The 25240-nt window shown below is 31.5% G+C and overlaps 1 protein-coding gene across 5 annotated transcripts in view; it reads left to right on the forward strand.

Annotated features, from left to right (window-relative positions):
• CACNA2D1 (calcium voltage-gated channel auxiliary subunit alpha2delta 1) overlaps nucleotides 1-25240 on the forward strand; it is a 469014-nt gene that overhangs the window by 432406 nt on the left and 11368 nt on the right. For all 5 annotated transcript variants that reach the window (XM_081079528.1, XM_081079529.1, XM_081079531.1 and 2 more), the window contains 14 exons: nucleotides 2896-2993; nucleotides 5941-6028; nucleotides 7084-7146; nucleotides 7811-7914; nucleotides 8798-8884; nucleotides 10308-10375; nucleotides 10797-10835; nucleotides 12354-12425; nucleotides 13344-13496; nucleotides 13582-13634; nucleotides 15287-15342; nucleotides 15800-15929; nucleotides 18060-18169; nucleotides 19304-19386. In XM_081079528.1, coding sequence (XP_080935654.1) covers nucleotides 2896-2993; nucleotides 5941-6028; nucleotides 7084-7146; nucleotides 7811-7914; nucleotides 8798-8884; nucleotides 10308-10375; nucleotides 10797-10835; nucleotides 12354-12425; nucleotides 13344-13496; nucleotides 13582-13634; nucleotides 15287-15342; nucleotides 15800-15929; nucleotides 18060-18169; nucleotides 19304-19386 — 1204 coding nt within the window. The remainder of the gene's footprint in view (nucleotides 1-2895; nucleotides 2994-5940; nucleotides 6029-7083; nucleotides 7147-7810; nucleotides 7915-8797; nucleotides 8885-10307; nucleotides 10376-10796; nucleotides 10836-12353; nucleotides 12426-13343; nucleotides 13497-13581; nucleotides 13635-15286; nucleotides 15343-15799; nucleotides 15930-18059; nucleotides 18170-19303; nucleotides 19387-25240) is intronic.

The raw sequence follows: 25240 nt of genomic DNA on the forward strand, positions 1-25240 counted from the left end.
TTTTTAAAATTATTTCACCTTTGTTTCCATCCTAATTCAACAACTCTCCTTACTTGTACTTTCAACACTTTCACAGCTTTGTAAAAATTAGATTATCAAACATGTTTAATGTTTACTGTCACCAGAATTAGTCAATAATATCTTAAAGATCATAATATCTTTAGATTATTTCAAAATGAAGCACAACCCAGCCAGCAAGGATTAAAAAAAAAAAAAAAGAAAGACAAAGAAAAAAAAAAAAAGATGACATTCTCTAAATTAATTGCTCACAACACTGAAATCCATTTGTTGGTAGAAGAGGTCAAAGTTGATTTTGGCCTGGAGCTGTGCAGCAACAAGAGTCCCCAGAGTTTAAGTTCAAAGCACATTGTATGGTTAAAACACACCAATGGGGGACGTGAATTCTTGGCTTCTCCTCGGGGGCTTAACCATTTTCTTTTTAGGTACCTTTAGGCAAATCTTTTTTACATATTTGAATCTCAGTTTCCTCATCTTTGAAATATTAAATACCACTGGTAAAGTTGTTTATATGATTAAAATGAGCAAAGATAATTCTAGAAATGCCTTTTAAATAATAACATGGAATTCTAAAAATGGTTTATTATTTGCAACATTTTATTTATTCCTTCCAGAGCCTTGCCATTGACTTCTAATTCTTGAGATGATAATTCAATATGCTGGCCTTTTACCAGGCTAATCAAAACAGCCTAGCATTAAGGGAAGAATTTAATTGTAGCTCATCAATAAAGAAATGAGTATAAATCATATAAACTTTCTAAACCTTGCTTTTCTAAACTAAAATTTCCCATGAACTGAGAAGTGTTTTTTTGTTTTGTTTTGTTTTTGAAGTTCTAACATTCTTTTCTTCTATTCTCTTCTAAGGTTTTGTATTTAGATAGTGGACTTACTTACATCTGAAAATGTTTACTATTTAATTTAATTTTTGCTTATTTCATTAGCCAATCTATTGGTTGTATTAACCTAGTTATTATAATTGTAATCTTATATTGAGGATCCCTTATATTTATGCTGAATTTCCAAAACATTTAGGACAGCAGTTCTTAAGGTATGGTCTGAGAACCCTGTGGGTTCCACAGGTCCTTTCAGAGAATCCACAAAGTCAAAGCTGTTTTCCTAAGAATGTCAGATGATGTTTGTCTATTTCATCATATTGTCATTTGGATTGACAATATAAAAACAATGGTGATCTGATACCTTAACAGGAATCAAGGCATTTTAATCTTTTTTTTAATGCCATTTTAATCTTGATTGCCAGGCACTGGCATTGAGGAAAAAGCCAGATGCACTTAAAATATCCTTGATTAAAGCAGTAAAAATTATTTATTTTATTTAAACTTTACCATTTTATTTATTTATTTATTTAAATAATTTTATTTAAATAAAATTATTCATTTTATTTAAACTTTAATAAACTTTATTAATATTCTGTGAAATGAAAACGCAAGTTCTATGGCACATCTGAGTAACTTAGATGTCTTAAAGAAAAATACTATTCTGACTGAATTGAGTGAAATAGGTTGAAAAATAATTCTATTTTAAAATATGATTTGGGTATTTGGAAAATATTTTCTCAAAAATCAAAAAGAACAAGACAAACAAATGAGAAACAAAAACTCATAGACACAGACAATAATTTAGTGGTTACCAGTGGGTAAGGGGGTGGGGGGTGGGTGATGAGGGTAAAGGGGATCAAATATATGGTGATGGAAGGAGAACTGACTCTGGGTGGTGAACACACAATGGGATTTATAGACGATGTAATACAGAATTGTGCACCTGAAATCTATGTAAATTTACTAACAATTGTCACCCCAATAAATTTAATTAAAAAAAAAATTAAAAAAAAAAATCAAATGAACCTTTTACTTTGAAGAAAACAACTAAGTGTTTGTTTCCAATGTCAAAATCTGAATTTATAAACAAAAATTAGAATTTTGGGAAAGTTGTATCTATTACTGTGATCATAACAGCTTGCCAGTAGTTGACTTATCTGTTGAGATCAGTGATGATAGTAATAAATGTGAATTTTCAATATTGTATGATGAAATGTGTCATCATTTGGAAGATTTGCATAATTCATATTTTGCAGATAGCCAATTAATGATGTGACAAAATCATAGATAAAGACTCATTTAAAGTGTAAGGAAGTACATTGAATTTTAAGGTAACGGTACGGTACAAAAGTTCATTGACATGGTTTTGATTCCATATTATAAGTAACTATCAAGAAATTACAAATAATCAACTTTTGGTATGTTATACAAAAAAGAATAAATACGATTATCTGAAGACTGTTAAATAATCCTGCACTTCCAGCTGCATATCTGTATGAGAATGTATATTTTCCATGTGCCAAAACAAAATATTGCAGTTGATTGAATGCAGAGGTACACTTGTCTTTTATTAAGTCAGGAATTAAAGAGATTTGCAGATAGTTAAATTAATGTCACTTTTTCTACTACGTTATTTTTTTTTTAAATACAGTGATTTCTCATAAAACGTTAACATATAATGGGTGTTTGATATTTAGTAAATAAATACATTTTTTTAAATTTCTCAATTTCTATATGAAAACTGTAAACCTACAACATATAGTGATAATAATATAATAATAACAAAAGCTAACATATGGTCACCTATAGTCCAGGAGTCAAATGCATAATATATGTCATCTATAATACCACTTATTGTCATTGTTTCATAGAAATGAGAAAATGGAGGTAACAAGTGGTTCAGTGGCTTACAAAGTCATATAGCTAGTAAAAACAAAAAACAAAAAACCAGTATTTCCACTTTCATTTTCTATGATTACTATGTCCATTTTGTAATGTTGTGACTTTAATACCAAATATCTTAAAATGTGTTTTTTTTCAGAGATTACTGCAATGATCTTAAAATGTCAGATAATAACACCGAATTTCTTTTAAATTTCAATGAGTTTATTGATAGAAAAACTCCAAACAATCCATCATGTAAGTATACATTAATTTGCAATAATTGTACCACTCTGGTTATATCCAAAGTGGTCAATTCTTGGTTCAGATTAGTTTGTTGTTATTATGATATATTTATATACTTTATGAATTTTTTTACTGTAAAATGTAACAATTTGGCCCTTTATATATTAAATAAATTTTATTTCATTAAGTAAAATCAAAATTTCAAAATCAAGTAATACTTGCAAGTGTTTAAATGTAAATAGATTGTACTTATCTTTGCTCCTTTCATATTTAAGAAACTTAATTTTGAATGATTTTTTGAAGGTTTTTCATTGCATTCTTCTTACTATATAGAGGAAAACAAACACAAAACACTTTTTTTATTAATTCATATGTATATATCCTCCACTTTATATAAGGAATTTTAATATGAACAATAAAAAACCTATAAATGAAGATATATCACTTAATGGGTTCTTTTCTTTCTGATATTCTATCTTGATCACAGTTAACTTTGTATATTAAAAATATGATTCTATAATTTCCCATTTAATGATGTAAATCAATTTGGAATAAAATAAATTTTAGTAGTTTTTAAACATTTGTCTTTCAGAGAAATTTGAAAATCATTCATGCTAAGAAACTTCACAGAGATTTATGGATTCTTGACTCTTAAAGCATTTAAACATCTTAACTTTTTTTTTTCTAAAAATATCCTCTGAAAGTACTATCAAGGAAAAATTCAATGGAAATGGGAAATAACAGGAAAATCAGCTCTATGGCAAAAATTACCTTAGTGAATATAACTTGGGGAAAAAAAAGTATATATAACTGACATTTTTGTTCTTCCCTACTCCTTCCTCCCTTTTTCCTCTTCCTCCTCTTTTCCCATTTTTTCTTTTTAAAAATAATTTCCCTTTCTATCAGAAGGGTTAAAAAAAAGCACTTCCTAATTTATAAAAAGTGAAAATTCATTCTTAACGCGATCTCTCAAGTTTAAATTTATCTTATAACTTTCTAGCACCACTAATAATAATTAGCTACTCTGAAAACCTGTTTTGGGTAGATTAAGTCTACATTTATCATGCCTGAATACACATGATTCCAAAACTTTCTACTCTGTAAGGTCTATCTGAGCGAGCCAGAGCCTTTTTAATGTTACTTCACATTATTTTTTATTTCCTATTAGTAAATAATAGGCATTCCCAAGAGAGAACTGAAATATTAATATTATTGAGTGTTTCTTTAATTGGATGCCTCTAGGTCCTAGAAAAGTATGAATATGTTTGAACAAAATACTTTCAGAATAATAGTATTAATATCTATACTGTTGTGTGTTCTTCAATCTCTTCCTTCATTTCACTTCACCTTTTATCAGCCTCCCCTATAATCCAATAGGAAATGTTTGATGTGATTGTATAACCATGTGAAGAGTTGAAATTTTATTGGATTTTTAATTTAAAAAGGAGCCAATAGCTATAAAATAATTTATATTTTCTGGTGATTATGTATTACAGACTTTTCTCAATCATATTTTACTTCATTACCAAATAATATGTAAAACTAACTCTAAAAGTAAATGTCAGTGATTGAAATCTGTGATCTAAATTGTTTCTTTTCAAAGGGATGCAATCAAATTTAATTTGATTTTTAAAAATACTTAATCCATCAGTAAAATTAGAACTCTCACCTAATATTAAGTTAATTTATTAACCTACCTAAATGTCTATATTACAGAGTAGTTGTCTTCCTTATATTCCCTCTTATTTTTGAACTAATGTAAAAATGAGATTGTGTGCGTGTGTGTGTGTGTGTACCAGTAAAGATTAATACTAATAATCTGTTTATATATTGTATGTAATCAGCTGCAAGAGACCTATTTTAAGACACATTTTAGACTTACAGTATAACAAAATATGAACAAAATTATGAAATTGCTTACAGTATTGGTTTATATTACAAAGCAGAATAATGGTCTCCTTTTTTGTTTGTTTGTTTTACCTAAAAGGATTTGAGACAATTAAATTATAGCACTCACTTTCCAAATGGACTGTTTTTTAAAGTGATGGCAGTTTCTAAAATAATATAATAAAAAAGATAGTTCCTAAAAGAAATTTGAAATGAAATCTAAAATATGGATTAAGTCAATCTTTAATCCTGGGTGAAAGATACATTAAATTAAATTAATTAAAACCAACTGTTTCCAGCCTATCCTACCCGCACCTCTTGTAGTAATAGGATAATAAGTAAGACTATATATTTCTTACCTGAATAAAATGAAATTGTATCATAAATGTGAAGTTTGAGAGGGTACTTGCTGGTTATTCAGAGTTTCACTGGCTTAGAGCAGAGGAGCCAAGAGAAAAGGATGAAGGCAAAAAATGTTTAAGAAAACAAAAACTTTGATTAATGTGTATTAATTTGATCTTTGTTTCTCATCATCTATTTTCTCCACTGCCTTTGAACTTGAGCTGAGAAGCTCTTTCTCCAGTACCAGTAGATTTCAAAAGCCAGTATTGGAATAGGGCTGGTCTATGATAACTTATTATGTTCCTTGGCCAAAACAAACAAACAAAAAAACTACATGTATTATGTAGTTTTGTATTTATTTATAAAATTGTCCATGAAATTATGATGTTTTGGAATCACCACATTAACCTACCAAAAAAAGAAAAAGAGGAATACCGTTTCTTCATTGTTACTTGGTTTGCTAATTTCATATATCTTTTTGATAAAGTTTACAAAATAATTTACCTCATTTCTAATTGGCTTTCCAACTACTAATTCTGTCCATATCCTGAAAAATCTGAGGCAAGATGAACAATATAAAAAACAGGCAGAAAAGTAAGAGTATATGCTGTTAAATTCATAGAAATAATATTCATTCTAAATTGCTTTTAGAAATAAATAATATATTTGTCTCATTATCCTAATTAAAAAATATGTGGGTGTAATTGAGGCTATCCATTGTCTGTGTTAGGTAACACGGATTTGATTAATCGAGTCTTACTGGATGCAGGCTTTACAAATGAACTTGTCCAAAATTATTGGAGTAAGCAGAAAAACATGTAAGTATTTGTTCTAATAATAAAAAGTATACATAGTCCCCATTTCAGTTTAGCATCTTTCTGTGAATTCTCAAATTTAAAGTTCATTATTTTAGTAACAATTTCTTGAGAAAATCATTTTGCAATTGTTGACGATTATATTTGCAGTTGTGGGTGTGTGTCAGGACTAACATCTGCCATTACTCAGCTTTACATGTAATAAATACACTGCACTATGAATAACCAAATTAATAGGCATGTTTGTGTGTGTTTCAGCATTTGTGGTGAAATAAGATTTCCAGCGAATGTTCAGTTGGCTTTCTAATAGCATTATAATACACACAATCAAGAAATTGAGAGATCTGATTATGGTTCTCATTTACAGCATCTTCTCCATCCTATTTCCAATCAATAACAAATGCTAAATATTTATAATATTTTCCTCTCCTCTTCCTACTCAAGGTTCTAATTACTCATTTCCAAGAAATCACTGCAACTGATTTTTCTGCCTTTAGTGCTTCCCATTCCTCTACCTACAGCCCCTAGTCTGTTCTCCATACAACTCATATTTGCCAGTCTTACTTTTAAAATGCAGTTGTAATTTCAGGCTAAAGGTGACACACTCCAGCACAGATTTCAAGATCATTTATAAGCCGACCATTCTTAACAATCTTGTACTCAAAACTTTATTTCCTATTGTTTCTCACCTTGTTCCTTATGCTTTTATTACACCAAATACAATCACTCTTCACTAGTTGTCCCGTACACATACTCTTCACTCTACATGTGATGTCTTCCCTCTTTTTCGGTCATCCTTCTTAACTCCCATTCCATCTTCAAAAGTCAGCTGTATTAGCATTTCCTTTGAGATGTCTTCCTTAAGCATCTTCCCTTTAAGTAGTTATTTATTTGATGTTTTAACTATTCAAACATAGTTTGCATCTACTGATATATTTACTTTGGCTTCCTATATTTTAGGAACTTCTTTTATTTATCTTTGTATCACCAATTCCTAAATTGACACTTTACAAAGAATAAGTTGAATAAAATATTTCCTTCTCTGTCTTCTGTTTCAGCAAGGGAGTGAAAGCACGGTTCGTTGTGACTGATGGAGGAATTACTAGAGTTTATCCCAAAGAGTAAGTTCAAATCACATTTATAAAAATAAATACATTACAAAGACAACTCCAAGGATCCGCACATTGCTGTATGAGGAAGCCATTCTTCAGAGAAACTGATCATTATTTGTAGATTTAATTGGAGTCATTGTTTAAAGTACTTACATTATTAAAATATTCCATTCCTTTAATAAATTCTGTTATATGATTCTTCAATGATGTACTTGTGTATCATGTCCATGACAAAATCTAAGGTATTTTAAAAGAGATTTTCTCTTTGTGGATACAAGCTAAGCTAGTTAAATGAACATCATCATTATAGCCTATTGGCTATACTGGTGTAGCACTTCATCGTTTACTGTGTTCTTCAATGGATCTTACCTCTGTTTATCTTCAGCATAATCCATAAAGTGGGCTGGGCAGGCTTATTAATTAATATCAATTAACCTATTAACTGACTTGTACAGAATCACCTGGTTGCAAATGACCCAGTAGAACCAGGAGTCAGCTTTTCTGACCCTTAGTATAATTCTATGCTGGTATCATTTACCTCATCAATTACCACTAACTTCTCAGACATACCTGAGATGTAAACATATCTGTAAATTTCAGTTTTGTCCACAAAGGGAAAAGTAAATTATCAGGTAGATTAAAGAATAAAAATGATGAGTTATTTCCTCCTTAGGGCTGGAGAAAACTGGCAAGAAAACCCAGAAACATACGAGGACAGCTTCTATAAAAGGAGTCTTGATAACGATAACTATGTTTTCACTGCTCCCTACTTCAACAGTAAGTATTACTTTGGAATTCAGCCTTCTCAATTTCTTTTTTTTAAATAAATTGTTGCTATTACCTGCTTTCCCAGAAACAATATATTGCAAGTTAATTGCTCAGAATAGTCATTAGTAAGCATATACTATATGCATGGCATTGGAAAGACATGAGCATCTGTTTATTTGAGGAGATAAAATGAATACACAGGAAATAGCCCTCCAGTAACATAGACACAGCATATCTACAGTCATGCACAATGCATAGAAACACATGTAGATAATCCCTCATTTCACAAACTGCAGATATATGCAAGAATATTTAATGAATTTTTAAAAATGTAATTAGTTTAAGCAGTTTGTTAAATTTATTATTTATAGAAAGTAATAATAGCCCATATTTTAAAATATTTTTATTGTGTTCATTCCCCAAAACTTTCTAATTTAATCCCTCAACCTCTCTAGGGGTAAGTATTATTTATCCTCATTTTTATAAATGGGGAAATTGAAGTTCAGAAAATGTCAGAGTTTTGTCCAGGGACATGTGTCTTCTAAAAGGCAAAGGTGGTTTGGGTCATCTAAGATCAATCTTTCCACTTCACTCCAGCAATATTTTAGCAAATGTCATGAAACAGAGATTTAGTTGCATCCATTATATTGCAGAAGTAGATGCAGACAAGCTAAATAATTCACATCACAAAGTCAATTAATACAAACCGTTTCACGGACCTTCCAATTAGCCTGGTGTATAGAGGAAGAAGAAGGAAGAAGAGACTATATACCACATACCTATGCTAGAATACCTAAGCAAAACACTATTTACCTGTATCTATTACAATACATTAATATTATTTGATTTATCTAGATAGGCCTGTTTTCATTTTTTTTTTTTTTTTTTTTAGAAAGCGGACCTGGTGCTTATGAATCAGGCATTATGGTAAGCAAAGCTGTAGAAATATATATCCAAGGGAAACTTCTTAAACCTGCAGGTAAGCATATATATTGTTTACGTAGACACAACCAAAATTAAATATGATCTAATATTTATATTAAAAGTGGGCAGTGCTTATCAGGAAGGCCATCAAAAAGCTTCAACTAAATCAAAATAAAAAATAGGTGAAATAAAATAATATCCAATTACTTCTCTATGATTGGTGATAAAATTGATACTATATAGAGTTGAGGAATTTTCAAAAAAAATGTATGTTTATACGCTGTTGACACAAATTTATGCAATCAATTTAACGTCATATATCAAAATTCTAAATGTTGGATTGACCCAGCAATCCCACTCTAGAGGTCTAACCAAAAGACACTTTCAAATACACAAAAGGATATACAGCCAAGCTTGTAGGTATTTGTAATAATGTAAACATGAAAAGTTTCCGTCATTGGAGGAAAAGATAAATGATGACATATCTATACTACGAGTCTATTAAAAAGACTTAAGTAGAGATACATTTTTTAACTCCCAATAAAAGAGATAGAGAAATTACTTTTTGTTAAAATAAAACAAATCAAACAAAAAACCAAAATGATCTGTAAAATTGTGCATCAATGGGAATTGGAAGCAGGCTGGAATGAGTGGATACAATAAAGTAACAATTTTTTGTTATTGTTGTACGGTTCAGTATTGTTTGAGTTTTTCAAAGAGCATATATTAGGCCAGATTGAGAAGGCAGATAAATTACCTTCCTGCTCCTGGAGCAGTTTTATCCCTCCGTGGTTCAACTACATAGATTCACTCCATCACTTACTAACTCATTCACCCCTCACTCATTCACTCAGTTGCTTTTATTCACTTAGTTATTCTCTCAGTCTCTCATTCATTCTCCCACTTTCCCACCCACTCATCCTCTCATCTATCCACTCTTCAATAAACATTTCTTAAGTACTGATTCATGCATTGGTGAGGTTAGGGAAGCCTCTTAAACCATTCTGCTTGAACAACGCCATATTTACAAAGCTATTCCTAATGCTATCACTTTGTTTTTGGTAACTATCTGGATTAGTTAATTGGCCAGGTTGTGGCAAATAAATAAACTGTGCTGTGACTATAAATGAAGTTTATAGGTTAAGAGCCATTAGCATTACTTCTTAATGAAAACTCCAAGAACTATATCTCTGTAATAAACATTATATTCAACCCAAATTTAATGCTTTTGTACAAATTACCTAACTTACCTAGCAAATATTTATTTCAACTAACTGAAATTGCAGGCTTTTAAATTAATTTGAATCAACTTTTCAAGGTACAACTTAAATTAAATAGATTTTTTTTTTCTTTTTCATCTCAAGAAACTTGTACCTTTACCTACTCAGGAATTTTCAAATGAGAGAAAAAATAGATATGTAAGAATCATAGCTACATTTTTTAATGTATTGTCAATTTTTCTTTATATAATTTTCCAGTTGTTGGAATTAAAATTGATGTGAATTCCTGGATAGAGAATTTCACCAAAACATCAATCAGGGATCCGGTAAGATAATTTAAAAAAACTTCTTATGCTATATTTAATAATCTCAAATAAGAATTTTTAAAAAGTAAAAATAAAGTTCTTAGACAGAGGAAAAATGAATTTTCAGTACAACTACTTTGAAACAGAATTATGGATTCCTATTTTACAAAGATTTTTTTTTGTTTAATCAATTTACATGTAATAAAAAGAAAAATATTTCAATGCTATAATTTGAAATACTAATTTAGCTATCTATTAATTGATGTCTAATTTTTCAAGATAAACCTATTATCTTTTTTTATGGAATACACCATTATTTAGTCTTATTTTTATACTAGATGAATTATTCTAAGATTTCTAGTTGTAACATGGTAATAATACGATATAATTAAAATCCAAATTTAAAAAAAACCTAAGGTGACAATTGTATTTTGTCTTTCAGTGTGCTGGTCCAGTTTGTGACTGCAAAAGAAACAGTGATGTAAGAAAACTCTTTAGTGAAAATTTTTAATTTATTTATTTTATCTTAATTACTCTTGGTAAGACTTTAATGATAAAAAAGATGCAGGAAATTTTAATTGAAAGCTAAAAATATTAATCAATGGAGTTGTGAACTAATTCATAGACAAGAATATGAATTATGTGCTTTTAATTCCTAACCTTAAGTGCTTCTATTTTTAAAAATATTCTATATTACGGAAAGGTATAAAAAGAGCCATATAAATATGAACTGTATTTGCGTTAATCTCAATTACGTTAGATTATTTTATACATATTTATCTTTACCTGTGTTCCTGGATGGAATTTTCTAACTAAAATGTCCTTGTTGGTTATCAATGCAGTCTTCCCTTATCTTTTGCACTTTCTCAGAATTTGTTCAACACTGTAAGAAAAATTTTTAGCTAAACCTAAGAATTATATACTTTATTACAAAGTTCCATTAACATGGACTGGATTTTACATTGCCTTCTATTTTATTTCCGTTTGAGAAATTGAAAAAGCAAAGTGGACTTTCTTTGTTCAAAAGTTAAAGATGTGTTAAGAATGATACTAGATGAGTTATTCCAAGAATAAATAAAGAATAATGAATTCCACTGTTTTCTTCTGGGCCTCGTGTGTGTGTGTGTGTGTGTGTGTGTGTGTGTGTGTGTGTGTATGTGTATTTCCAAGGAAAGCAGAGGGTTCATATCACCTTATCATTTCTAGTTCTGCAAAATTTTAAGCCAATAATTTTAATTATTTTTGTAGTTTATCCGTTTTACATAGTCTTTATATGCATATGCCCCCAACTCTGAAAACAACATTTTAAATTGTGGTTTTATACAATAAAAATTATTAAATTAATTCATGAATTTAAGCTGGGTGGGAATTTATTCTGTATTTCAGGATGAATGATTTTTTTTCTTATGTCATAGACATTCCATGTTTTGCTTTTTCTTTTAAATCTCAAATTACGCAACCAAATAGTTTTAATATAAAATAGTTGTAAGTATCCTCAGGCTGCAGGTTTTTATTTCGTGTTGTTTTTTTTTTAAGACTGTGAAATACGGTGACGAAAATTTACTTTTAAAAATATCTTTGTCAAAATCTTAAGTTTCTGTTTAAAATAATAAAATATTTATACATTATTAAATATGTCAATCTATACAATTTCCTGAATCATTTAGATGACTTTGGAGTGGCAAAAAGATTAATTCTGATTTTTTTCTTATGATTTCCTCAGACTTAGTTGGCTGTTTTAACTATATAGATGGTAGTGGAATACCAAGCTCTGTGGATTTGACATGAATCTATGCATGTCCTTAATTTATTTCATCAGAATCTCTTGAACATGCATATGTATATATATGTATATACATATGCATGTTCAAGAGAAGATACAGTCATTCAATTCCCCCCCCCATTTTTGTTGTTATAATCATCTCATATAATAGAGTAAGGATAATACAACCACCTAACCTTTCTAAAAATGTGTTAATAGTTATTTTTATTTTGATAGGTCATGGATTGTGTGATTCTAGATGATGGTGGGTTTCTTTTGATGGCAAATCATGATGATTATACTAACCAGGTATGTACCCCAAATGGGAAGAAGTAGGGTTTCCAAAGTTTGTTTTCCTGATCAGCATCACAAAACTCCTTCCCACCATTATAGAAACCTTTGAGCTGTATTTCTGTCATAAATTTAAAGTGCTTAATATAGTAAAATCATTAAGAAATGCATCCTAAATCTAGGTTTTCTTATGTTTGTTAGTTGAGTTTACTTTCTGGTACTCTCAGTTACTGTTAAAACATACAGCTAAGGATCTTAACTTGACATTAACTTTTTTATTTTTGATCTCCTGTAAATTTAAAAAATATCCATATCTTCAACAGTTATCAGTTGATAATGTCTAACTTAATATGTGGCTAGTTGGAAACAACTGAAGTTTCTAATCCCAAGTTTGCAAATTGGCAATACATAGGCTTTGGTTCACATAGAATTCATTGCCAGCTAATTTCATTTCTGATTCTACATTTCTGGCTTGTCTTTGAAAAACAAGAAAAAGAAAATATCTCTCAACACCATAAGTATCTTGTTCCTAACCGACAGTGTTTTGGGGCGGGAGTTCAGGGTCGTCCCTGTAGATGGGACTCACTGCCTTTCACCACAGTCCCTACAAGTTCATATCTTGTTTTCAGTACCACCCATTCCTCTCATTTATGATACTTTTCCCGAGGAGGCATTTGATTGTGACCTTAATGCTTAGTAAACAGTGTCCATTCTGTCCACAAATTTCACACAGAGCGACTGAGCAATGAGAAAAGCTAAGCTCATTTGAGTTCTTTCGAGTGTCATATACTGAGTTATTACTTACTTTTGTTTTAAAGCTCCTGAGTAGTTGCAGTACAGAGCTTCTTTGTATTATGTCTTTTCTTTGTGCTGGTTCAGGTGTTAATATCTGACTTTAATTTGAAACTTTATTTTACTATATTTTTTCTATACCAGATTGGAAGATTTTTTGGAGAGATTGATCCCAGTTTGATGAGACACCTGGTTAATATATCGGTCTATGCTTTTAACAAATCTTATGATTATCAGTCAGTGTGTGAGCCTGGAGCTGCACCAAAACAAGGAGCAGGGCATCGCTCGGCATATGTGGTCAGTAACACCCCATCAGCCCTCCTTCTCCCAGGGATATACTCAGTGTACATTAATGAAATGACGTTTTAATTATATTTTATAGCCATCAATAGCAGACATATTACACATTGGCTGGTGGGCCACTGCAGCTGCCTGGTAAGTCAAAATTGTGTTTTTGTTGGTAATGAGAGAAAGGTATTGGGAAATAGTAAAGAATTGGATGAAAATACAGATTTTGCGACATGTAAATAATCATTATCGAAGATACTTTTTTTCATTTCCTATAGCACATATTGGTAATATTTATAAATAGTTCTTCCTAAATAATCACTGGAAAATGTTACAATTATTCAGTTTTTTTATACGAAAACAATGTTATGCTCATGCAAACTTCAGCCTATTCAGAGCCTTCTTTTTTCCTATGGACCTGTTGAAAGTCTTTTCATGTGTGTTTTTTCATTATAGCATACACAATTCCTTAAATATTAGGTGTATTGATCTATACTATGTATTGCCTTCAATATCTAAGTTAGATGTCTTCCTTAATCAATGCTTTGATGTGACATGATGACTCACTTTCTACCTCTTTACTATTCATACAAAGGCTGGCATAGTTTTAGAGGCATCATATTGCTGAAATGGATCTAATTCTTTCTTTTTATTGATTCCGTCCTCCTACCTCTTTCACCCGCACACCTATACCCTCCCACCTATGAAAATAAGACATCTAAACTGCCTATTGAGACACTGGAAAGTCTGGAAGATCAAATTTGTCATTGTTTGGTTCTGGTCAATCAAGTAACTAATCTTCCTGTTGTGTCTGGGATCCATTCTCTCCCTCCCTTACTTCCTTCCTACTTATCTTTCTTATTATCAATGCCCTACTGTATTGTCCAAGCTTTCTTCCATGTAGGTTAATCTCTAACATCCATTTGATGTTGAGGCTTTCCCAGCTAAAATTAAATGATTATAATGTCACAAAGATTTTAGATTAAAAATCCTGTATTTTCTGAAAAAAATAAATTGTGCTATTGGTGCTTTGTGTCATGACTGATATTTATATGTCAATCTACACTGGTTTTCTACATCTCATAGTGATCCTGAAATACTTCATTGCCTTTATGTTATTTTATGTCCAGAGTATGTCCCTCCTCCCCTCCCACCACCTGCCTTTTTTTTTTAGTTAAACTCAGTTCCAGATGATTCTACACTAATATTTGGCTTGATTGTTATTTATTATAAAACTGGAATGTATCATGTGCCCTATATATAATATGTACATTTTATTTCATGAATGTTACATTAGGTATTTACTAATGCATTCTATGTTGTAAAGTGAATAGTTTGTAAACCCGTGGCACAGATGGAGTCATTTTTGTTTGTTTTGGGGGATTTTTCTTCCACCGAGTTTTAAAAACTAAAATAAGGAGAAAACCCTAAGTTGAAAACTACAAGATGAATGTTGACATTCTACCTCTGAGAGTTACCACTTCTCCAGACTCTCATTTCATCTTACGCTCCTTCACACATATGTGTCACTCATTGGTCCTAAACACATCTGTTTTCATGACTTCTTTAACAGGAAAATATTTACGTTTTGTATACTTTTTTTTGTATATTTAAAAAAAAAAATACTTACGTGGAAGTGCTTGCATCTAAACCTTTTATTAGCAAATTCACAATTTTTTTCCAAAAAGATGAAAAAGAAATGTTTTTGTGTATATGCAAAAATATGCAGGTTTTTGTTATATAATTTATCAAGGACATTATCTAGATTTTTATCATAATTATTCACATTTAAAATTCAGGTCAATTCTACAGCAATTTCTTCTAAGTTTGACCTTTCCACGACTTCTTGAAGCAGGTACGTAAATGCTCAGGTATTATCGTAATAACAACTAAAATTTTATTTTTGGATGTGCTGAGTTCAAGAAACTCAGTGAGAAAGTGTGAGTGTGTTTGTGTGTGTTTGTGTGTGTGTGTGTGTGTGTGAGAGAGAGAGAGAGAGAGAGAGAGAGAGAGAGAGAGAGAGAGAGAGAGATCATTCATTTGAGACGTGTAAGTTAAAATCATTTTGTCAAAACTTTAGGAACTTTCCTCTGTCACATTAGACTCTATTTAATAGCTATTATGTATTTGAATTAATTTATATTATTGATATTTATTGGGCACCTATTAGGGGCTGCCACTATATTACACAGCAGTAAACAAGCCAATCAGGGTGCCTATTCTTATACATTTGTTTTGCTCCGTGAGAAACGAATGCTCTGGGAAACTGCCTATAATGTCCCCTCATAATGGTGGTCTTTGTTTCTCCACAGTTGAGATGGAAGACGATGATTTTACAGCCTCTCTGTCAAAACAGAGTTGCATTACTGAACAAACCCAGTATTTCTTTGATAATGACAGTAAATCATTCAGTGGTGTATTAGACTGCGGAAACTGTTCCAGGTAATTTGTTTCTTCATTTCTGGACTAGTCCTACTTTACTAAAAAATTGTACTCACATTTATAATCTTTATGGAAAATAATGGAGATTGCTGTTTCAGTCTGAGAGAGATGAGTAACTGTTTTAAGTTGAAAACATTAGAGATTTTGAGTTTCTCTGTAGATTTTTAAAATTTTAAATTTTTAAAATTAACTCTAACTTTGATAACTTATAATCCCTTCAATTGTAATATTATATGATCAAGAAATCCATACCCACTTTTAGTCAGAACGCAGAGGAATCTGATTATATTTTAATGTGTTTTTTTTGTCTAAAAGAACCCATATTAAAATGTTTATAATATAGAGAAAAATTGCAGTATACTCATTCTAATAAGATTAAGATTAATTGCATTAGTAAGTCTAAGTAATTCTCAGTCAAAAATATGATTTTTTTACATAGTTACTAAACAGGTTTATAAAAAATATTCAGTGATGTGTGTTTTATTTCTACTTTTCACTGAAATTTGTGCTGAAGGTATATTTGATTTGAAATTGAAAGAAGTAGGAGAAAATATTATTTCCTAAAATCAAGGTTAATGTTAGTCATCAATATCCATAAAACATCTTGAAAATTATTTGAAAGAGAGAGAATTTAATTTTGTTGTAATGGGATGTAATTTTGTTGTAAGAGGAGAAAGGCACGGTGTGGATTTTTGAAGTTTTGAAAGGAAAGTGATAATCCATGTCACAGGATACCTGAGAACAGGGCAGAAAGGCACAGCTTATAAAGCAAAGAGTTGGGATACTTTGTTTTTAGCAACTTGGGACAGGTTATTCTAGAAGAAATGTTAACATAGAGAAGAGGAAATATGAGGAGATGAGGTAATCTGAGCATGTGAAAGGGCTAGGATGGTTAGTTGCTAGGATTTCAGAAAAGAAGTCTGCAACTATTAAAAAATATTTTCAGGAATGGGTTAAATGAAACTAGTATGGATTAAAAATCCATACTAGATGGTCAATGTGATTTTATGACTGACTTCAGCAAATCTCTATGTCCTAAGGAAATGTAGAGGGTATGAAAAGGAGCTGAAAGGGGAGGAGAATCAGGCATGAATTCAAGAAAAATGCAGACCATCTTGTTTAGAGATTAATGTATTAGTCTATCAACTTCGAGAAACAATATGGTAGTATGTTTAATGAGTATATCAGAAACAGTTTCACAATTCTTTGGCCTTTCATTAATTGATATACAGTAATAGTAATGTCTGCTTTGAAAGTTGACTAAATTAAATTGTGAAGATCAGTATAACTAAGGTATTAAGTTGAACCATGGTTTCTTTTGATTTGCTTTTTTCTTGTGTCCCAATTTCAATGGGGAAAAAAGCAAGAATATCACACTTCTTTGAAAATATGTAATCATAAAGAAATTATTGTTTAATGACAGGTTGACATTTTTATCTTGGTTGCTAAACAAGGCAGAAACGGCATAAGGTGTGGAAAAAAAACTGCATGGAATACAGGCCTTGATTTTTGTCTATATCTGTATTGTCCAATTCAGTAGTTAGTTACTGCCACATGTGGCTCTTTCAGTTACAATGAATATTAAAATTGTGTGTCTCAGTCACACTAGTCACATTTCAGGCACTCAGTAGCCTTACATGGCTATTGTTTACCATACTGAATAAAGCAGGAAACATTTCCATCTTCACAGAAAGTTTGCTGAACAGCTCTGATCTAGACTTTATTCTGCCATTAGCTAGGGCAAGATGCTTAGCTTTTTTGTGCTCCTAATTTTCTTGTGTGTAAAATAAGGCAACCTTGGCATAGTTCCAGTGATAAAGACCTCAATTCCTTAAACATGTAAAATCAAACACTTCTTTTCTATGAGATTCAACAATGAAACAGTGAAGACTAACACTTAAACACACTGAAAACGTCTGTTGCAATATTTTAGTATTCATTTGAAAGAGGTAAGATGTGCAGACGAATAAAGAAAGCACCGTAACCTATCTCTAAAATCATTCTCATTCTGTCTTACTGTTTGTTAGTGATGTCATACTTTGTCTTTCATTTTAAAATGTAAGAATTTTTAAAAGAAATTTATTTCAGTCGCAAAAGATAATGTTATTTTTTTAAATATTTATTTTGCAGAATCTTTCATGTAGAAAAACTTATGAACACCAACTTAGTATTCATAATGGTTGAGAGCAAAGGGACTTGTCCCTGTGACACCCGCCTGCTCATACAGGCAGAGCAGACTTGTATCCTTTGACATCAGAGCGGTTTGGAATGGACAAACCGTCTTAAAGTAATGCATGCTTAACCTTGCCAAGGGCTTATGCTCATAAAAAGAAAAATAGAGTGATCCCCTTGAGGAGGCAGAATGGACACCTCATGCAAAATTTGGTTTCCATGTCAAGACTAATGATACTACACGTGCACCAAAAGAATATGAAAAGTGTCTTATTTGCTCACTTGCATAATGAGGCTTTGTGGAGAGAGCAACACAGGTTCCCAAGGAGATTGGAAAGTGGCTTGAGAAAACAGGGAGGAGCAACTGGCTTGGGCTTTTCTGGTGGTTCAGGAGTGGTGCTGGGTCCCTGTGCTGGCTGGGGTATGCATGACTCAAATCTCCAAGTGGCGCCAAAGGAGGAAACACTTGGACTTCCCTATCAGCTTGCCTAGATGGGGGACAGAAGGAAATAGGGAGTGTGGTGGCTTGAAAGCTGTCATTAGTCAGTCATCCAAAATGGAGTCAGATATGGTATATACATACAATGAAATATTATTCAGCCTTAAAAAAAGAAGGAAATCTTGTCCTATACTACAACTGCAATGTCGGTAACACCAGAACTACTTCTGTTGGTAAACATGCGAAGTGAGTACAATGACTATTAAAGCATTTTAGGCAGAGGTTCCGTAGAATGCCTATAATTTTTGCATTTACCCATGCCGTATTTTGGAAAAAAAAATAGTTTTCATCTATGTTTAGAATTGTCATTTATTAGAAATTAGTTTACTTTTCTTACTAAATAGGTTACACAGAGGTCCTCCCTTGTGCTGTTTTTTACAAGTATGACCCAACTTAATCCTCTTCATCATTTGTACATTTCATTCACTTATATGCTACAAATATTTATTGAGTACTTGCTATGTGCCAGGAACTGTGTACAGTAAAAATTTAAAAAGATGATCTCTTCATGCAGCCCTTTATCTAACAAGAGAAAATTTGTAGCAGTTAGTTCCTTAAATTTATAAATACTTGAACTGGTTGTGTTGGACTAGAGTAATTGCATAGGTATCTCATACTTGCTTTGGAAAATAAGTAAATTCCATTGTCTTTCTTTAAGGATGTGAAAACAAATAACCTCATATTCCTTAACAAGTTTCTTTAGCCGATGGTCCAGATCCTTGTGATATGGTTAAGCAACCCAGATACCGAAAAGGGCCGGATGTCTGCTTTGATAACAATGTCCTGGTAAGAACAAATATTTACTGTATTAAATACTATAGCTCGATGGTCATTGGCCACAAGAATTTAAGGAGACAAATTGCAATTTTAACTCAAACATGATGTCTTAACCAGTGTTTCTCATTAACATGATGTACTTGCTGGTAAACAAGAGTTTTCATTTCAATATTTTTCATGGTCCGCATAAGCTTAACAGTTGCTTCTTCTCTCTGTCCTTCCCACAGAAATTGTACTTTCAAACACAATTCCAATTAATTTACTAATAAGCTAAGGTTACAAATCGGATGATTTTAAAAACTTTCTCATATATAGTAACTAGCTTATGGTATAAGAGTTGCCTACCTTCGTTTACATTCATTCTTGAACGTATTAAAGTTACTTTTTTCAGTTTGTCTTTAGTCCTTATTCAGGGTATTTAAAAACCTGCTAAACAGCTATTGTTTTGTATGTCTACCTTTTTTTTACATGGTTTCTGAGTCTCTCATATGTTAGGTTTATATTGTATTCTTAACTGTATTATTTTTATATTGTTTGAAATTATTCCAAATCAATTAAGTTGATAAAATTTCACAAAGCATGTTAAGTGTATGTTATTTAAACAGAACTACTGATTTTCCTATAGGCCAGCTGTCTTCCTCTAACAAACACTACTCTGACTTACTGTGTCTGTAATCAGCTTTACGCTTTTCAAATTATTTTACTAAGAAACTTTATTCTCAAATGAAAACTACAAAATGCCCACATTTAAAAACTAATTTTAAATGTAATATTCATCAAAGTGTGCCTTTACATTGAGTGGTTTGCACACATTGGTGAGCGTGCAAACACAGACCATTATCATCTTAGGAATGGTTTATTCTAAAAACATGTCAGATCATCTGTTGATTAATGTGCATTAATAGAGGTTGTTATGTATTTATTTAGAATAGACTTACCTATTATGTACTTATTTACTCCAATACACATTGCCACATTTGTCCCAGAAAAAATAAGACATTTCCATAAATACATACTATGCAATTCGATAATACAGCTCAGAATTGGAGCAAAAAAGGAATACAACCAGTGATGGTGAATAAGGCTAAAAAAGCAAGATGTTTTAGCAAGGAAATCTCTTATCCCTGTGAGGACAATTGCTCATTCTTCTTTGATGGGGAAAGTGATTCAAAGTTGCAGCCGATTTTCTTTTTCATTAACCCAGTTAGACTTAAAGTTCAGGTCTGAAAATTCAGGTCTGAGGACTTCTGCGGCTTTTTCTACTACACGTTCAGGAGCTTTGCCCATGTCAAATCATTCCCCAAAGGATGTTGTATGTGGGACTAAAGGTAGTGTTGCTCGTAGGGAAACTTCACTCATCAGCTATTTGCCTGAGGTTAAATTCATGCAGATGCGCTTTAAAGATCTTATAAAAACCCTATTCTCAAATTTTTTTCACCCTAGGAGACTCTTTTTGATTGATGCATTAAAAAGATTTGAAAATACAGAAAGTTTCCAATATTCAAGTTCCTATAAATTCTATAGTAATTGATTGTGTGTGAAAGTACATCGCTCAGTAGCTTCATGTACTAGCAATATCTCGGTAATGCTTATTTGCAATGGTCACTGTAAATCGGCTCTGCATGGAGGCTCACATAAACTGCTCACTGCCAGCAAATTGCATGAAATCTCATCTTGTGTGTCTTCTTTCCTGTGTTTTCTGTCTTTTTCCTGTACTTGCTACTTTGCCCGTTATTAATAGGATCAACTTATATGCACACCGAATCGTGCCTGTACCATGATGTCAGCTCCTATCTTCATTTTACTGCAAGTTTTCATGTGGTGTGGATGGTCAGTCACTTTCTCTAACTTTTCTTTGTTTTTGTGTTTGGCTTGAAATTAAAATAATAATAATAATAATAATAATAATAATAATAATAATAAATAATAATCCATATCCCCACATGCACTTTCACAACTGTCTTGAAACCAGATTATTAAAATCCTAGCACAAATGTTTTGCAAGTAGCTCATTTCAAATGTTGCAAAAGTTTTTCATCTTAAACAGAACATAACAGCATCCTACAGTTATTTAAAAATACGTATTTTCTCATAGGATTTTTTATAAAGATTAAGTCAGTGTGGAAAAAAATTATACATCCTTCATGATGTCTTACTTACTAAAGAAAAGTATACTAAGAATAATCTGTAGAGCTGGTCATCTCAATGTATTTTCAAAAGATGCTAACATAAAATGAATGAATCATTTCAGTTTTATTTAATAACTCAATCATTCTACTTTTTCTTTTATAAACAAATATGGTCTAAACAACGTTTTAGATTTTTTCCTACCAAAATATTGATGTTCTTGCTAAAATGTTTTAGTATAAGTGCTTCAAATTTCTAAGTTCATTTTACTTAATATTACTTACATTATCTAGGGCAACATTGTCATTATTTGATAGCCTTTTGACAAACTTCTGAATTATATAAGGAATATGACTAAATAGGTGTCTAAGGCCTGAGCTTGTGTTCAAGGTTCCACTTACGGTTTTGCAGTTTCTTTTCTGGTTCTCTGGAATCACCATGATTGTTGTTACTAGAGCAACTTTTGTTGTGTTCTTTCTTCATTGTCGTCCACGTATTCATCGATTAGGAAACCACTAGATGGAGATGTGGCCATTACTATGAACAGAGTGAGCTTATCAGAGGAGGAAAAAAGTGGAGTAGCAGAGGGAGTTTCAGAAAACAATTAAATTTGTTCTGGGATAATAAAATAATGGTTTTCACAGTAAAAATTCCAAGTGAAGGACACTTAGGTAGTTTTAATACGTTAAAAAGACCAAAATTAAATAATCCCTCTCTACAAACATTTTTTAATTGATATATAGGAAGCTATTTGAAATATCATTGATCCCTTAAAGAATCTATCGCTTAAAGAAGATTACATAGGTAATCATACCATTTGTATATTAAAAGTGTTGCAAAATCATATTTTCTATAACTGTCCCTAATTTTGATTATAATAGAAATGAGTAAACTGAAGCTTATGGGTAAAAAGTTGTTACATTATATTCTATAGGTGAAGAATAGTATAAAAATTTACTATGCTTTCAAAAGTTTACTTCTCTCAATCACATAATTTTTAGATAAGATTTATAGACTTCCAACTAGATGAAAAAATGCATGTCAACATCCTTTTGAATAGGTCACTTCCCATTTTACTTTTACCTTAAAAATCTATAGGTAACATTTGTTTTCACCTAAGGCCCCCCAAAAATATAATTTTGAATTTTCCTATGATGATGTTTTTATTTCTCACCATAACTATCAATTTACCAAGAAAATAAATATCACTACAGACCCAACTGGATGCAATCAATACATTTTAATGAAATAATTTTTAAAAGATAAAAAGAGAATATTTGGGATTCCTTGATATCATTGTGTCCTTGAGGAATATATAATGAATAGTCTTAAGAAGATAAGTAGATGGCATATATTTTGCATTAACAAGACTTAGGTTGGTGATTTAAAAACACATTTATCAGTGTGGAACATTGAATCTGGTCTATGCAATTTGAGTATTGCTATGATGATATCAAAGGAAGAATTTTCTCTGAAACAATAGAAAATTGAAAGAAATAACAAAATATTCCAAAAATAAAACTGAGGTTAGTTGACAGTTGTTCCCCACATTGAGGACCAATAAAGATCAAAGTTTAAGCCACAATGTTAGTATGGTTATAACTAGGAAATTGTGGTAGATTAGGAAAGCTGGAGTCATTGTGTCACTTTCTAAACGATGATATCTCTAAGCATTTAAAAAGTGACTCTATCTAAAGCTGGGACCCTTATATTCTGTGGCGTCCAAAAAAGATATAATTATAGGTACATAATTATGAAGACCCAAACCATGAGGACTTCGTCAGAATACAAGTGTTCAAATGAGACCTTTTGATAAGAGCTTTTGAAGACTAAGTGGTAAAGAACAAAAGATAAACAAATAAATGAAAATTTTGTTTATCAAAGAAGAAAGTAAAGCGTGCCAATAATATGTGCCATTGAAGAAATTCACTACATATATATATGCACACATACATTGAAATAGTTAAACAAATATGCAACCTTCCTCAAGAGTCAATGAGGTGTGTTAAAGTGCTATGTAGGAGAAAAGAATATTTGTTAGGGATTTTATTCCTATTAAAAGCATTACTGCATAGTATCCACCTGCCCAAATAATTTTAAATATAGATTTTCTTTGAAGCTATTATAGACGACTTAAGTGCAAACATATCTAAATCCAAAAGTTAGTCATTATTTGCTGCATGTCTTCACCAGTGATTTGCCCTTTGAAAGAAATTTAATGATGATTACAGTTTAGAAGAGAAAGAATACAAACTTCTCAGCCAAATAACCAAAACTTTTCTCTTGGGAAAATTTATTTCTAAATTTCAAGTCTTGGTAAATGTGGTTGCCCGTGCAAAACACATGAGAAACCATGATCAGGAAACTGAAGAGGCAGACTTTTCATTGTGAATCAACTTACAGACTTCAGGGATTCCAAATAACTTATCTAAACTACCACTTACCAGCCTGAAACAGACATATCTCATCATCACACAGAGGAAATGAAACGGGGGGGGGGGGGGGCTAAAAATATAAACAATGGAATCAAGCCAGAGAGAATATTTTTCTTTCCATAATACATTTCTAGAATATAAAAATGTATTTTACATTAATAAGAATTTATTTGACAAAATGTATCCTGAATACATTAATGGGTCTTGTTTGTGTGGTAAATTTCCATTCTATCAAATTAATACTTAACTAGAACTGGGGCGCCCTTCTAGTGAAATGACAAGCCTTTAAGTTAGTATTGTATGTTTGTAGTGTTTCTAACCAATTAATATATGGCTACTTTATTGAGTACCAACTATTCATTTATTAAGTACTTACTGTACACTTACTATGTATCAGACTGCTCTTCTATTTGTGAGATATTTGAGATATGTTTAAACTAAAAAATAATTAGTTTTCTTTTTATCTGAAATTCAAATGTAATTGAGCATGCTGTTTTTTTTATGTAGGTACCCTTCCTAGAGGGAAAAATATCTGAACAAAGAGAAGAGCAAGTACAAAGGCCCTGAGATAGTAAACACCTTGATTCGTTACAGGGAAAGACAGTGTTATTGGAGCAGAATGAGTGATGGAGGAGGGAAGAGGAATACAAGAGTATGAAGGAGAGACAGCCAGGCTCCAGACCACACAAGGCTTTGTAGGCCTTGTTAAGAAATTTGGATTTTGTTCTGAGAGTGATCAGAAATTTCAAGAATGCAGTGAAAGGATTTGATTTTTTGGCTTTTAGAGGACTGCTTTCTGGAGAAAAAAAAATGTCAAAAGGTCAAGAATAGAAACAGTGAAGCAGATTTTGCGGAAGTGTGGGCAAGACGTGATGGTGACTTGGATGTGATATAGTGAAAGTAATAGTTTTGGAGATATATTTTAAAGCTAGAGTTATTAAGACATGCTATTGCATTAGATTTGAGAAAAAGGGAGGAATAGCAGGCGACTTGTTGTCTTTGACCTGATTGACTACTCCTAAACGTGTCATTTAGAAAAATAATGTTTTGAGGCAAGTGTGGGAGCTTTCTGAGACGTAAAAGAGGAGAGGTGGTGGAGCTCAATGAATGTGGAAATCAGAGGAGAATTCATGGCAAAAAATATGAGTTAGTGAGGTTCTTGTCCAAGATTGTGACATACGAGGCCCCAAACTTACCTTATCCCACAGACACACCAAATCTATGCCTATCAACAAAGAAATTCCCTCTGAAAGAAATCCAGCTGAGTGACTCCTTCACATTGGGTAAACAAGACAATACCC

This window comes from Rhinolophus hipposideros (assembly GCF_964194185.1).
Source record: "Rhinolophus hipposideros genome assembly, chromosome: 18".
NCBI lineage: Eukaryota > Metazoa > Chordata > Mammalia > Chiroptera > Rhinolophidae > Rhinolophus > Rhinolophus hipposideros.